The 15,275-nt window shown below is 38.0% G+C and overlaps 1 protein-coding gene across 1 annotated transcript in view; it reads left to right on the top strand.

Moving 5' to 3' along the window:
* LOC146002593 (osteopetrosis-associated transmembrane protein 1) overlaps positions 1-6,714 on the top strand; it is a 43,254-nt gene extending 36,540 nt beyond the window's left edge. The window contains exon 6 of the mRNA XM_083140539.1: positions 1,773-6,714. Within this exon, the coding sequence (XP_082996665.1) occupies positions 1,773-1,825 (53 nt within the window). The 3' untranslated portion in view covers positions 1,826-6,714. The remainder of the gene's footprint in view (positions 1-1,772) is intronic.
* Positions 6,715-15,275: the final 8,561 nt, after the last annotated feature.

The following is a 15,275-nucleotide window of genomic DNA, read 5'->3' as shown; positions in this document are numbered from 1 at the left end:
TGATATACTATGATAATGAAGGTAGCAGGCCATTGAAATTAATTGATTGAAAGAAGAGAAAAGCAGCTTAGAACTTTTTCCAGATGATAATGGTAATTGTGAAGTTACATGATGCAGAACTAGATGGATGAGAAACTGACAGGGTTGTTCAATCACTCAGCTGTGGCAATACATCTGATTTTTGAACCATGATGAATAATATCTAAACAATCAAAATATTGGTGTGTGTGTGAATAATGTCTTTTTTCTTTTCCACAACTCAAATTCTGAAATCTGAGGAAAATGAAAAAACTTCAATACAGATTTTTTAAAAACTTCAATATCTTAATGGTTTGAAGCATTTTCTACAGGGTGGCGCAGAAAAATGGCAAAATTTTTATGTGGAATTGGCAACACTGTAGCACCGGCATTTGTTTGGGACCGATGCGACGTCATGCTTGTGTCCCATCGGCTTGTGCAATTACAACATGTGCGCGTAATTTCGAAGAAACCGGTTCAGCTTTGAAGAAGAAGCCCCCAGGTAGAGTTCAAACAGTACGTATACCAGAGAATATTGAAGCAGTTCGAGTTGCCATTCAGAGGAGCCCTCGTCGCTCCGTTCGACAACATGCATCAGACCTACAGTGTAGTCGAAGAAGCGTACAAGGAATACTGCATGAAATGAAGTTCCACCCCTATAAGTTACAGATTGTGCAGCAATTACATCCTGAAGACCCTGTGTTGGGTAAGAAGTTTTGCGAATTGGTGTTGGCTAAGGTTAACGAGGATGCCAATTTCCTTAACAATTTGTGGATGTCTGACGAAGCCCATTTCCACCTTAGTGGCTATGTTAACAAACACAATTTCCATTACTGGTCACAGGAAAGCCTTATCAGCTTCACGAGCGTCCATTACATAGCACATAGTATGGTGTGCAGTGTCAAGTCATGGTGTTTTCGGCCCTTATTTTTTTGAAACTGAGGAAGGCATTCCAACAACAGTGACATCAGATCAATATGTTGCTATGCTTGAAACATTCTTTGCACCGAAGTTGCATGATGCACATCTTGACACCGACAACATGTGGTTTCAGCAGGACTGAGCCATGTCACATACGGCTCGACAATCGATGGAGGCGATTTGCAAATTGTTTGGAAGGCGGATCATTTCACTTAACGGTGACATTTCATGACCTCCGAGATCCCCTGATCTGTGTTTTGCGATTTCTTTCTGTGGGGACATCTCAAAAGTAAAGTGTACAGCACACATCCTGCAACCATTGCTGAACTGAAACAGAAGATTGCAGCAGAAATCACTGATATTCCTCGAGACATGATACAGCAGGCATTCCAGAGTTTCCACAGCAGACTTTCAGAATGTGTACGCCGAAATGGAACACATCTTTCTGATGTAATCTTTAAGAAGTAAAGTGACATGTAAATGTCATAGTTAATGGCATATTATGTACATGCATATCCATCATTAAATGTATTTTTTTCTGTGATTATTCGTACATTTTACGTCAATTGAAATTTTGCCGTTTCTCTGCACCATCCTGTATTTTCCATCTTAAAATTCTACTTTATCTAATTTTTGGAAAATGAAACAGTATGATTTGATTTAATTTGTTAGATCATATTTGTACAAGTTTTAAATATGTTTCAATTGAACTATAGGCACATGGTTAATATCACTGTTTACTTTTCTTAATAAAATTTTAATTTGTGCTGTTCATCAGTTAACATACTTTTTAATGAGTATAGCCTAATTTTATTGTACTTTTCTTTCAACAGAGAAACGTCTTACTGAACAGGTAGCTTCAACATCATCAGCACTAAGCAGGTAGTAGAGATTACTTGAAGTTTATTGAAAAGTACATGTTTCAGTATAGCAAAAAGGTCACTTGCAAGTTTCAAGAAGTCATATAATAAATTGTGTTGATGACTTTTGTCTAAAGAAATACACAAATACAAACTCTTAAATGATGTAATTTTCATACAGATTGTTGCTTTAATTCATGTTATTTATAGAATAATGCTTTTTGTATTTTATGCATATTTGATTCCTTTGATTTGTTTATGTACATAGTGTAAGTTATGTTGCGTTTACTGCTATTAATTTTTAACACATTTACATGTTTATTTACTTTGTGATCCAGTTTCTTATGTTATGTAATTGCTGCAATTCTTGACATTTTGGCATTAAACTATATTATATGCATACAAGGCATATACTGGCAAGTATGAAGAAAATGTTTTGTGCTATTTTCTTTTGGAATTGAATAATCAAAATTCCATATATTACAATGCTTTTTCACAGTATAGTATGTTTAAATAAGATTTCCTTACGTTCCACTGTCAGGGAACATAAGTTCTATTTTGTATGTTGTAGAAAAACAGCATGCAGAGTACCTTATTTGCCAGCGTATATAGCAAAAACAATGAAGGGGAATCAATAAACACAGGAGAGAAATTGCAACAAAAGTAGATAAAATAATACAGAATATTATGGAGGAAACATGCCAGATCATATGAAAAACTAAAAACTAATCTAAACAAAAGGTAACTGTTCGATTTCTGGTCAACGGATTTCTTCATTTTTACAGAAGAAACTACTTACGAAAATGAGGTTCTGTAGCATTTTCAAAGTTCGTGGACGTATTTTATTTCATCGTTGAATCTATTGGACCGGGAATTCATGTATTTTTGAAGAGAAATACATCTCCGATGCACAAATGACGTTGCTTTTACTTGATTCCTCTACGTGTTCCGGATGTTGCGTATGTTCGATGACGTAACCTCCTGTCAGTGTTTCCAACCACGCTGTTGTTTTGCAAGAATATGAGAAAACGAAATATACATTCCTGATATTACTACGACCCCAAATTTTAACTGTTTGCCTAACCTAACCTAACCGTACCGTGAATGGTTTGTGGGGCTATGTGGGAATGGTTCGTGGGGCACGAACCTTAAACAATCTTTTGCAATGCAGAATCGGTAAGTACGAATGTTAAAAATGATGAAATAAACGAGTGAGAGGCGTTGACTGGAGATCGAATGGGTAATAAGAAAATTGTTACAAAAAGAAATTAACATGTTTACTAGAGTTGTGCATGGGAACATTTTCGCTCGCTCGTAGTAGTTAGTCTCTCACCCTCGAGATTACCCCATTTGTAGTGGAATGATTGGAAGATATTATTGCCATCCGTGAGGCCATCCCGTATTACAAAGCCTAATAAGCAGCACTGCCAACTTAAAACCCATACATGGGAGGAAACTACTCCAAGCAATTAAAATTCTAAATAATAAGTCTGTACATTACTAATTAAGACCCAAATATGATATATGAGTATGCAATATCTACAAATCGAAACATAAAATGGAACCACGTGCTGACAGACCTGCCCAACTATTCATAATATCTAATGACAGTGCACTACGGAAAAGGATAATGGTAAATTTCTCGTAAGGGACAGACAGCTGAAATTTGCTAGTTCATTTAATTTGAATATTCGTACTTACGTTTTCTGCATTGAGAAACATTGCTGAAGGTGGCATTTCGCTTACTTCATGGAAATAAGCTCTATTTGCGACATATCGAGTAAGTTTTCTTCGTTTCTTTTTGCCTTCGGTAACATGCTAAATGGCGGTCACAGTTTCACTACCGTACTCGGCATGCAGTGTTTCCATCCCCACTGCACCCAAAAATACCTACGTAGCCCCACAAACCATTGATGCATAGCCCCATGAACCATTCATACATAGCCCCACAAACCATTGATGCATAGCCCCATGAACCATTCATACATAGCCCCACGAACCATTTCCGGTAAGGTTAGGTTAGGTAGGGTCACGTATAGGTTACAATAGTTAAAAATTGGTTTCGAAAAAAAATATGCGTAGCCCCACACACCATTCTTGCATAGCCCCATGAACCATTGACATAGCCCTACGAACCATTGACACATAACCCCACAAACCATTTGCGGAAACGTACCTTCTTCAGTTACAAAAACACATGTTTGGAAACACTGACCAGGATTACGTCATCACACACAGGCTACAATCCACCTGGAAGTAAATGGATGCAAGAACTTTCGTGCATCGGTCACACATTTATATTGAAAAATAGATGATTTACCGGCAAAATTCAATGAACAATGCGAGAAAACATTTCCCCGAACTTCCAGAAGTAGAAAGAAACTGCATTCGGTAAGTAATTTCTCCTGTAAATTTGATGAAATCCGTCTGTTCCTTACGAGAAATTTACCAGGATAATTGTATCCTGTGAAATAATAAAATACAGTAATAACATACATTTAAACATAATTTTTATGTGACAATAAAAGTAGAAACACATAAAATATCCACGTAGGCAGTTTCAGCCCACAACCATCTATTTCGTTTATCACTGTGTATTGGCAAGATGGACTAAACTACATGTTATACCATGGAGATGATAACTATGTTTACTTAACCCCTTAAGTGTGGAATTTGTTGAACAAGTTGCTACTGGAAAATTTATTATTTTTCGTCAAATTTAGTATACACCCTCTGCATTGTGCAGCTGTGCACTTCATATTTGAGGTCCCACTACCACAGACAAATTAAGGTTATACGTGAACTACTGGGATTCGAGTGTATACTGCTCGTGTTGCCTGGTCAAGCATTATTTGCTTGAGTGAAGAAGACCCGTCAGTTCCGAATGCTATCTAGCATCATCTGTGTGAACTATTATGCGCTCAAGCGAAATCAACTCCCTGCAGCACTCTAATATTTACTTTTTCCACTGTGTTTCATTTTTGTTGAGAACTTCAAGATGTCAATTATGTCTGTGATATTTAGTAATGCATTGTTACATAAGTGTAAGAATACATTACATATGTGTGGGAGATGAGTATATATGTATTTTACAACAGGCATGAGTGTAGTATATATGTGTTGTTTTAAGATCACAAAGATATACTTTTTAAATAGCAGATGATGCTTGTTCATTAGTAGAAGATAAATGCTGTACAAAGTAAATTTCAAATTGCGCAAGAATTATTTTTTTTCAATTGCTACTTACTGAACTTCTGCACATTCATTTTTTTAATGGATGAAATTTTTCACTTGTTTTTAAAGCATCTCTCTCATGTGTTATATAAGCTGGTCAGTAATTATGAGGGGCAAATGAAAACCGAACACCCGCTACAAAGTGACAATGGAGTTTGTTTTATTCAAAAGTAATTGCCACAAGTGTTAAGACATTTATCTCACTGGCAGACGAGACAATCAATTCCAGTCTTGTAGAAAGAGGTAGGTCCCTGATGGATCCACAACCTCACCCACTGTTGCACTTCCTCGTCCGAATGAAACCGACGTCCACGAATGTCTTTCTTCAGGTCACCAAAAAAGTGGAAGTCACAAGTAGAAATATAGGGGCTGTACGGAGGATGTTGAAGCGTTTCCCAGCCAAATGTCTGAAGCTTATCCCTCACCAGATTGGCAGTATGGGGGCATTATCATGCAAAAGGATGATTCCGTCCGACAGCATTCCAGGGCGTTTTTACTTTATGGTTCGTCGCATTGATTATGGCTCCACGCTCTAGGAAGTAGACAAGCAGAGGGCCCTTGCAGTCGGAGAAGCAGCTCAGCATGAGCTTACCGGAACTCGTATGGACAGCCTTGGATTTCTTTGGCAGGGGAGAATCGACGTATTTCCATTTTTGGCTTTGCCGTTTGCTCTCGGGCTCAAAATGGTGGCACCACGTTTCGTCCCCTGTGACGATACATGACAGAAATGCATACTCTTCCTCGTGGTACAGTTGCAAATGACTCATACATGCAGTCATTCTGTCAATCTTTTGTCCCTCCGTCAGTTGATGCGGAACCCACTGCACGCAATTTTTTTTGGAACTGCAGGTGATCTTTGATAATGGCATGCACAGAGCCATGACTAATGCACGAATTTCTTCCTCTGTGATTTGTCGTTCTTCCCGGATCAGACCATCGATCCTCGCCATCACATCAGGTGTAATGGCTTGATGGGCCTGTCCTGGGTGCAGATCGTCTTGCAGTGATGTGCGTCCTTCGCGGAATCTCTTCTGTCACTCGTGCACACTTGTCAGGGACATGCAGTGTTCGCCATACACTGCAGACACGCGGCGATGAATTTCACGTGTTCCAGCACCCTCAGCCACCAAGAAACGAACCACACCTCTCTGCTCTTCTTTGCTTGCCTCCATTTCCAATGCTGGACGAACACACTTTTCACTACGCTCACCTCCTGAGCAATGACGAAGCAACTGTTTGGACCTGTGCATTTTCACTATGCATTTCTCCTACCCTACAGATGGCAGTATAGATATGTAACAACAGTGTTGCCAACTTTTGCGAGGAATGTGTTTTATGGTGGGTGTTCAGTTTTCATTTGATTTCCCCTCATACAATACCATTACTTACAAATAACAGTTCAGCTGTTTTCTCTCTCTCGTTATCACACTTGCTTTCTTCCATCAAGTACTCTTCTGATGACCTGATAATTCCCTTTTTCATGAATATTAGATTTGACTTCTTGCCTTGAAATTGACTCATGTAACATTCAGTTCAAGAGAACCTCCTTTCACAATATAGTGTATACCTAGTCTTACCATAAATACTGTCACAAAGTTTTAAGTAAATTGACACAAAATGCTGAGAGATATTTTAATATCCTAATAACATTACTGAAATGGATGCATGACAAATCAAAATCACAAACCAATATTTAAAATGGCCATCCTTAGCACGCACACATTCCGTAAGACTTTGTGGCCACGCATCAATTGAATTACGCAACACATCGACTGGAAAATCAGGAACTGCCTTCAGAAGAGACCAACCGCTTTAAACTTTCAATATTGGGATGTCTCTTCTTGCAAGCCATCTCCTGAAGCTTGGACCACAATTTGTAGTCCAAAGGATATAGGTCCGGACTTGCAGAAGGCCAATCTGAAGTGGGAATGAAGTCTGGAACATTTGCTATGAGGGCACGCTCCATTTCTGTGAAAAAGGGGTCAAAACATCAGCCAAAGTGTACCAGCAGACAGTGCTTGAGAGACTAGTCAAGAATCTCAACATCACTCTCTTCCATGGTCAGAACTGGAGCTTCCAGCAGGATTCAGCCCCAGCATATGAGGCCCGAACAACACAGCAGTGGCTGGAGGCAAATGTTCCAGACTTCATTTCCACTTCGGATTGGCCTTCTGCAAGTCCGGACCTATACCCTTTGGAATACAAATTGTGGTCCAAGCTTCAGGAGATGGCTTGCAAGAAGAGACACCAATATTGAAAGTTTAAAGTGGTCTCTTTTGAAGGCAGTTGCTCATTTTCCAGTCGATGTGTTGCGTAATCCAATTGATGCGTGGCCACAAAGACTTACAGAATGTGTGCGTGCTAAGGGTGGCCATTTTGAATAATGATTTGTGATTTTGATTTGTCATGCATCCATTTCAGTAATGTTATTAGGATATTACAATATCTCTCAGCATTTTGTATCAATTTACTTAAAACTTTGTGACAGTGTTTATGGTAAGACTAGGTATAATTGTAATATGTAGTAATTTTCTGAAGCAGTTACAACAAAAAAAGTGAAAACCACTTACAGCAATAAATTGGAGAAATTAATGAAGAACATGCTACTCCATGACAATATCATCCTTGGAATAGTTCAGGCAGTCAGTTTTAATTTTAACATTAAGACAAAATTATAACAGAGCTTCTAATGCTGCCTCAGTATTATCATCAACTTGAATAGGTATGGTAACTTAGGGAGGAAGGAGTTAAATCTGTGGACTTGGTCAGCTGGCTTGCATAGCTCCTGTAGTGAAGGTGCTGGCCAATTTGAATACCAAAGAAACAATTATTCACATAAATTAAGAACACTGTAACAATCTCGGGCAGGAGTACCTAAATTTTTCCAGACTGCCTCTCTCTATTCCATAAACTGTGTCACCATCATATTCAAAGGAACACGTCTATAATGAATGGGTAATGACCAGAGAGCTGCAAAGTGGCTCTTTCTCCTACATTGCTTACCTGGCCCTTAGAACAGGTTTTCCTGCTGCCTTGCCTGCTCCAACAAGTTGACTGAGTTCTTCCTCTTCTGTGCTTACAAGGTAACTGGGTATTCAACAAGACACACAAGGTCTGCAAAACTCAACATGCTCAAGCAAGTTTGTTGCGCAGGTTGCATAACATTTTAGGAATTATTTCTTGTAAACGGGTCTGTCCCAGATCTAGTGTCGGCCTCTGGTGATGACTACCTAAGCTATACTCTCATGGCTACCCCTCTCCTACTTACTAATAACACTGGGGAACAAAATTGAAGTTTTTTTCTGACACACGAGGGAAAATGGCCAATCCTAATAGTACTTTTTGCGCTGAATTCAAATGTGTAAGTAGTTTTTCTCCATCACCCACAGTTTCTTTCTGACACCAGGTTAAGTGTGACATGTTTGTGTATCTTCACATACATTCATGACACTATTCAACTTAACTAAAATGTGAGTTGTCAACTTCCTTCTGTATTTTGTATCTGGAGCATCCCTCTTCAGCATCCAACAGTAATCAGTAAGCATTCTAGCCCTCTATTGTCCCTGGTACCTCTTATCCATGAGAGAGATGTCTTGGTGGAAACACACCCGCGTTTGTCACTTGACGGCACTGGGATTGTCAGGGAAGAAATCCAGGGGAGTCTCCAAGAAATATAATTTGAGGGACACATTACACCCTATATCTTTGTATGACTGTAACAGTTCACCCACAATCTAACGGTAGTTTGGAACTTTATGATTTCCTAAAACATGTATACTCAATGCTTTTAAATTAACTTCACACTGATCTTTCAATTTCACTAAACAGACCTTCAAATTTTTTTATTCGTTATCAAAGCTCTAATTTGGGAGCACACGAAAATGTCTTCCTTGATTTTAGCATCCTAACAGGAGGAAATGTTTCCTTGAAATAATGAAACCTAGCACCATTTTTGCCCATCGCCTTAACGAAGTTTTTGAAAAGCCCTTCCTAACTTGATATAAAGTGGACGAAGAAGAATCATATCAGAATGGCCTAGTGAGGGATGTACAACATTTTGACTGTCCACGTGTATGTGATTCACGATTTGACCATCCTTTCTTGTTGCAATGATTATTCTTGACCCTGCTGTCTCATTTCGTACAAGAAGCAGCAAAATTTAGTATAGCCGAGCTGCAAACCCCTTAACAACACAATTATTTTTAAATAGAAGCACATGATCCACAATTACTTGTCGTACTGATTTTTTCTAAGAGCATTTTCATATTTTCATGTGTTTCCTTCATGTTAGTTGTACAAACTAACGACAGAGAACAGCCTTCAAACTAGTTTTCGAGGAATCAGTGAAGTCTCCGCTATATTATTTCATATTTATGATCAAATAAATCCATCACATCATATATATTATAACATTACACTAACATTTTCTCTGGAATGAAATTCTTCAAACTCCCTTCCTGTCCGTTACGAAAGAAGCCCACTTTGGTGTCTTTCTGAAGGAGATTCCGGCCTTTCAGCCTAGATCCCAAAAGTTCAGCCTGTTTCTTTCCCAATTTCAAATCCCGAACAGAGTTGTTTAATTCTTGTGTTAGCAGATGACGTTCACAGAAAGAGGCTTCGAAAGTAGAATGATCTTGCTTTTCATTTTGAACTTTGGTAGCTGGTTCCCATCCATCCTCTACAGTTAGATGTGTACTGGTACAGGCACTGGCCTCACAGCAGATGGCAAATTTGGTTACTTTACTGTTTATTTGCATTTACTACTTATTCCTTTATATTTGTAAAACAGAAATAACAGTCTGATGAATACATGTAGTCTCGTGGTTCAAGCTACATTTCATTTCCATTAAAGTTGCATCAAATACGATGTTCGTGCCACTTCCCCCCTTTCAATGTGATTCAGCCCACAACAGAAAAAAAATATAATCTGATGCACATGAAAGAAAACTGTATTTTCAGATACTGAGGGACTATTGTATCATGCAAGGCCCACTCTGAAAGGAGGTGAATGACTTGCACAAAAACATTGCGGAGTATAGCTTAAATAAAAATATAGACAAATTAAAAGCACTTAATTACGTTCTACCCCTTTGCTTCGATAGTTTAAACCCCCCAAACAACAGATTTTTTAAATCGAAATATTCAACTTTTGTCTTGTGATTTATGAAAAATCAAGATTTCATTTTTAGGTCATATTATAATTTTAAGGTCATTCTATAGGTCCTTTTTTGAGATTTTTTAGGTCAACAACTTCTGAACCTTAGTTATCAGATAACCTGATGAAAATTTCACAGAAATAATTCTTGGATGTTTCATTCCTAAGTAGACTGATATGTAATAGCCTTCATGTATGTGAATACATTTTTATCTGTGTGTTTGCCTTGCAAATATTAGTGTGTACTGTGATATTCCAATGCCCGTGAGGATTCAAGTATTATTTTCATCATGGAAATGTATGAATATTATTAATATGTGTTAATATTTTTCATCTAATAGAATAACATTTATTTTCTTGTGCACCTATTAATTGCCTTAAAAAATATTTCATTTAAAAATTGTATAAACTGTTTGATAGTGATGCAAGGAATGTTTACTGTTTATAGTGTACTGAACCTGTGTGAGAATTTTTTCCACTCTGTGCAGAGGTACTATGTCAGTAGTTCATTTAGCTAGTATAAGGTCTGGAGTACTGTAATAAAATTCTATGTAAGGTGCAATAATATGTAGGAAAATGATAAATTTGGATATGATAATGTAAACCACAGTTCTACTTATATTCCAAATGCAAGTGTAAATGTAGAAATATAGAAAAACCTCAATTCATTCGAGAGAAAGAGTTAAAATTCATTTTATGGTTGATGAGAGTTCGTTTTCTGTATATGATGTTTCTATTAAGTGAATATCCATGTTGTATGTGTCATTGTGATATTACTACAAAAAAATAAATGCAAAGCACATGATGATAGTCCCTTATTAATTGGTGAAGGTGGCAACATGCTTTTCTTTTTGTTTTGTTTGTATCATTTATTTCATAATTTTAATTAACTATCATTTGAGAAATTTTTATTTTGCAGTTATGCAGAAACGTAAAAAGATGACTATTATTAACTGTGTGGCTGAAATCATTGGGTTCTCGACTCACAATCTCACTGCAGAAGGTTATAGATTCGAGTTCTAAAGTCGTTTTCACGTTCAGAAGACACAACGGCGCTTATGGAGAAACCGCACAGTGTTGCCAATCCAGCGCTAACTCATGTTGCCGGGAAATGATGACTTTCCATCACAATGAAGGTGTTACATATTTTGTATATACAGGGTGGCTCAATAAGTCACTTAACACCCTTAGTACAAGGCCACTGCGGCATGGAATTTGAAATTGGCGATGACCAATCGTTATCTGGCCAAGGGGGAACCACATTGACGCCACCCACACGGTCGGTGGCCATCTTGAATTCAACTTCAGAATTTTAAATGGGAAGGGGGTCGTGCGACATATCAAAATGGGCTAGAATTTCACGAGAAATGCAATGGTGAAGGTTATTTTGACGTATCTTTAACCAGTAAAAAGTTATGATTGAATTCTTGTACCAATTTGCTCCTTCTCGAGGTGTTAGAAAAATGCCTTAAAATTTGTTTAGCGCTTCGGTAATACATCGAGATCAAAGCGATGTCTAGGGAGAGACGTTCGCATGCCATTGCACATTATTTTAATCAGATACATCCATGAAGAGCTGTGCATTATGAATGGTTGTCGCGAACAATTTACAGTGTGACGCTTCCATTGAATTAAAAGTTCTTCACAGTGACAAGGCTAATGTTTATGTTCATAAGGAAGTTCATAAACAGAATATTCGATGATTTTTATCTGATAACCCATTTTCGACAGATCAAAGCTGAATGGTTAGTGTTGGTAAGTTAATGGTGTGGCATGCTGTGTGGAACACGATTGGTTAGTCAATTTTCCATCAACGGAACCTTAAATGCTTAGGGCTACTTGGATTTGTTAAATAAACAGTTTTTTTCATCCTTGCTTATGGAAGAAGGTACTTTTTACAGAGTTTTTTCAATAGAGAAGAACACCAGAACACTTATGGGAACGTTATGAACCAGTTTCTGTCCAAATTTAGTTATCAGATGACAAGGGTCACATATTCTGTTTATAAACTTCCTTATGAACATTAACATTAGCCTTGTCACTGTGAAGGACTTTTAATTCAATGGAAGCGTCACACTGTAAATTGTTCGCGACAACCATTCATAATGCACAGCTCTTCATGGATGTATCCGATTAAAATAATGTGCAATGGCATGCGAACATCTCTCCATAGACGTCACTTTGATCTTGATGCATTACCGAAGCGCTAAACAAATTTTAAGGCATTTTTCTAACACCTCTAAAAGGAGCAAATTGGTACAAGAATTCAGTCATAACTTTTTACTGGTTAAAGATACGTCGAAAAAACCTTCATCATTGCATTTCTCGTGAAATTCTAGCCCATTTTGATATGTCGCAAGAACCCCTTCCCATTTAATATTCTGAAGTTGAATTCAAGATGGCGGACATCAAGATGGCCGCTGACCGTGTGGGTGGCGTCAATGTGGTTCCCCCTTGGCCAGATAACGATTGGTCATCGCCAATTTCAAATTCCATGCCGCAGTGGCCTTGTACTGAGGGTGTTAAGTGACTTATTGAGCCACCCTGTATAATGATAATTATATGTAATTATTAATATTAATATTATACTGTGAACGTTACAGTTACCATTTTTACTATGATCCATTGCGATCACTACACGCGCGAGTGTAATGCACGAATATGTAAAAAAAAGTAAAGTGTTCCCCTGTGCATAGCACCACGCCATGAAGGTGTATAGGGGGTGTGGGGGTAACGCTCCACACTTTCTTGATCCGGTCGTGAGTGGGGGTGATGTGATCAGCATCACGCCCCTGACCGCCTTTACCCCCCAGGGTTTCCCCCAGGTACCCATGTTATTCGACGCTGGGTAGGCGCCGGAGCCGCTTCCACCGTTAGAAAATGCATGAATATGACACTTCAGAAATCACTTAAAAAAGTAAAAATCACTGAGCGCTCACACAACTGAAAACACTTTTTCGAGAGAGGAAAAAAGTCTAAACAGCCCAAAGCAGATCTCTCACTCAAGTAAGGGGAACCTGGTACATGGCTTAGATTCAAGTTGCAACCCAAACAAACAAATGAGTTATGGCCCCCTTGAACTGATAAGACGTCAATGACTCAAGCAAGGCATGTCATATTTCTATCTTCAAGCTCCATATTTTGTCACGTGTTGGAAAGCCGTTCAAAGGTTAATATGGTGTCTATGAATTTATGTGTATGTTGGAAACTGAAAGGTGATCTTCATTTCAGTATTAATGTTGACAGTAATGTAAACAAAAACAAGGTGTATTTGTGACAGCACTAATGTTGCTCACAGCAGCAGCATTGGAAATAATTGTCAATTATTAAATTTAAAAAAAGGTAAAGTGTTCCCCTGTGCATAGCACCACGCCATGAAGGCGTATAGGGGGTGTGGGGGTAACGCCCCACACTTTCTTGATCCGGTCGTGAGTGGGGGTGATGTGATCAGCATCACGCCCCTGACCGCCTTTACCCCCCCAGGGTTTCCCCCAGGTACCCATGTTATTCGACGCTGGGTAAATTAAATTTAAGTAATTGCAATTCTATTATAACAAACCGCATGAAGTTAATATTTTTATTGAATGGAAATAAAATAACTTGAAAACTTGGTGGTGATTAGCCGGAATAGAGCGGTGCTTCAGCTCAAGATGGCCAGACCTTAATTCGCGCACGGTTCGGGTTAAGAAGAAACTCCAAATGCATGGTTTCTGGGAACCTTTGAGTGGTTATAAAAAATAATTCCATTATTTTCTCCACAACTTTGTCGCTGGAAGTTTTTACTTGGAATTACAGAACAAAAAATGGCCAGCGACGACAATTTCTACTGCACGAATATAAAAAATCTCCACATACTTTATTTTAATATTTTTTAATGCAAATGTGCTTTAAAGAATTGATAAATTCTGAGCACCACCATCACCTACAACAATTAAAAAAACAGTGTCAATTTTAATTTATCTAAAAATATGTAAGCAAGTTACCAGTTTTTTGTGTTCACCATCGTATTCTCTACAAAATTTCCTGCAAAACTGCAGGTACCGATTTTACTTAAGCTAAATTTGTAAATCCAGAAATTTCACAACAGCATGCTCGTATTTTCCCATAAGAAAAGCATTGTCCATAAGAGCCCATTGTGTCTTCTGAACGTGAAAACGACTATAGCTTAGGAATTAATTCCTTTCTGAGTGCCTTTATATCAGTTTTACCTAATATCTAATCATGATCATAGCAATTAGCCAACAATGGCAGGAATGCATTGTAAACTACGAAAATTCAAAAACAAACTATTAGAAACCTCCATGAGGGTTCAGTTGGTGTGCCTGACTGCTGTTTGGGTGTGTTATCTCTGGCAGGAATTTTTTTCATTGATGTCTTTGGGCTCACCTACCTACACCATGGCCAAGGTTGAGAATGTGCGAAACCATACCTCCACATTCCCATGTACCTTCATGGCATTGTGCACACAATGCACAGGGGCAACAATTTTTTTAATGCATCATAAAGGAAAAGTATTTACTCATGTGAAAAGGGAAATTATGGTATCCACTGTGCCCTTTGTAATAAACAGATGCGAACTTACAAACTTTAAAATTTGGTACAAATGTGCGAAGATTTATTAATAACAGTGCAATAGTTCATCATATAAAAAAAATAAAATAAGTACATTCGTCTAGCAATGAACTTAGTAAATAACGCTGTATTATAGACACTGCATAGATATATACACTGTATGCCCTTCTGCTGAAAAGAGTTTTTGCTTAGAGGTCAAATAAGGAAGTTAAAAAAATACATTTTGGGGGAAATTTTGGGTTTTTAATGCACAAGTAACTGCTTAATTTTAGACATCACTGGAAAGGAGGAGGGACGATTGCTTCTTACTGGTATGCTAATTGGTTCACATGAGAAAGAAAATCGGGGCTGAAACACTTAGCACTTTTTAGTAACTGCAAGACTAGTGATGATACCAGAGGAGGCATGAGAAGGAAAAGTGGTCATCTCCCCCAACAATTGTTTATCACCCATAGAAAAGAAGAATCACTTTAGCTTGTGTTTTTTTCAGATCCATTTTGATAAACAAATGATAC

The sequence above is a fragment of the Lepisma saccharinum genome, chromosome 18 (genome assembly GCF_977018435.1).
Source record: "Lepisma saccharinum chromosome 18, izLepSacc3.1, whole genome shotgun sequence".
Classification (NCBI taxonomy): Eukaryota; Metazoa; Arthropoda; class Insecta; order Zygentoma; family Lepismatidae; genus Lepisma; species Lepisma saccharinum.
The sequence above is the reverse complement of the archived record's forward strand: the minus strand, read 5'-3'. Positions and strand labels throughout refer to the sequence as shown.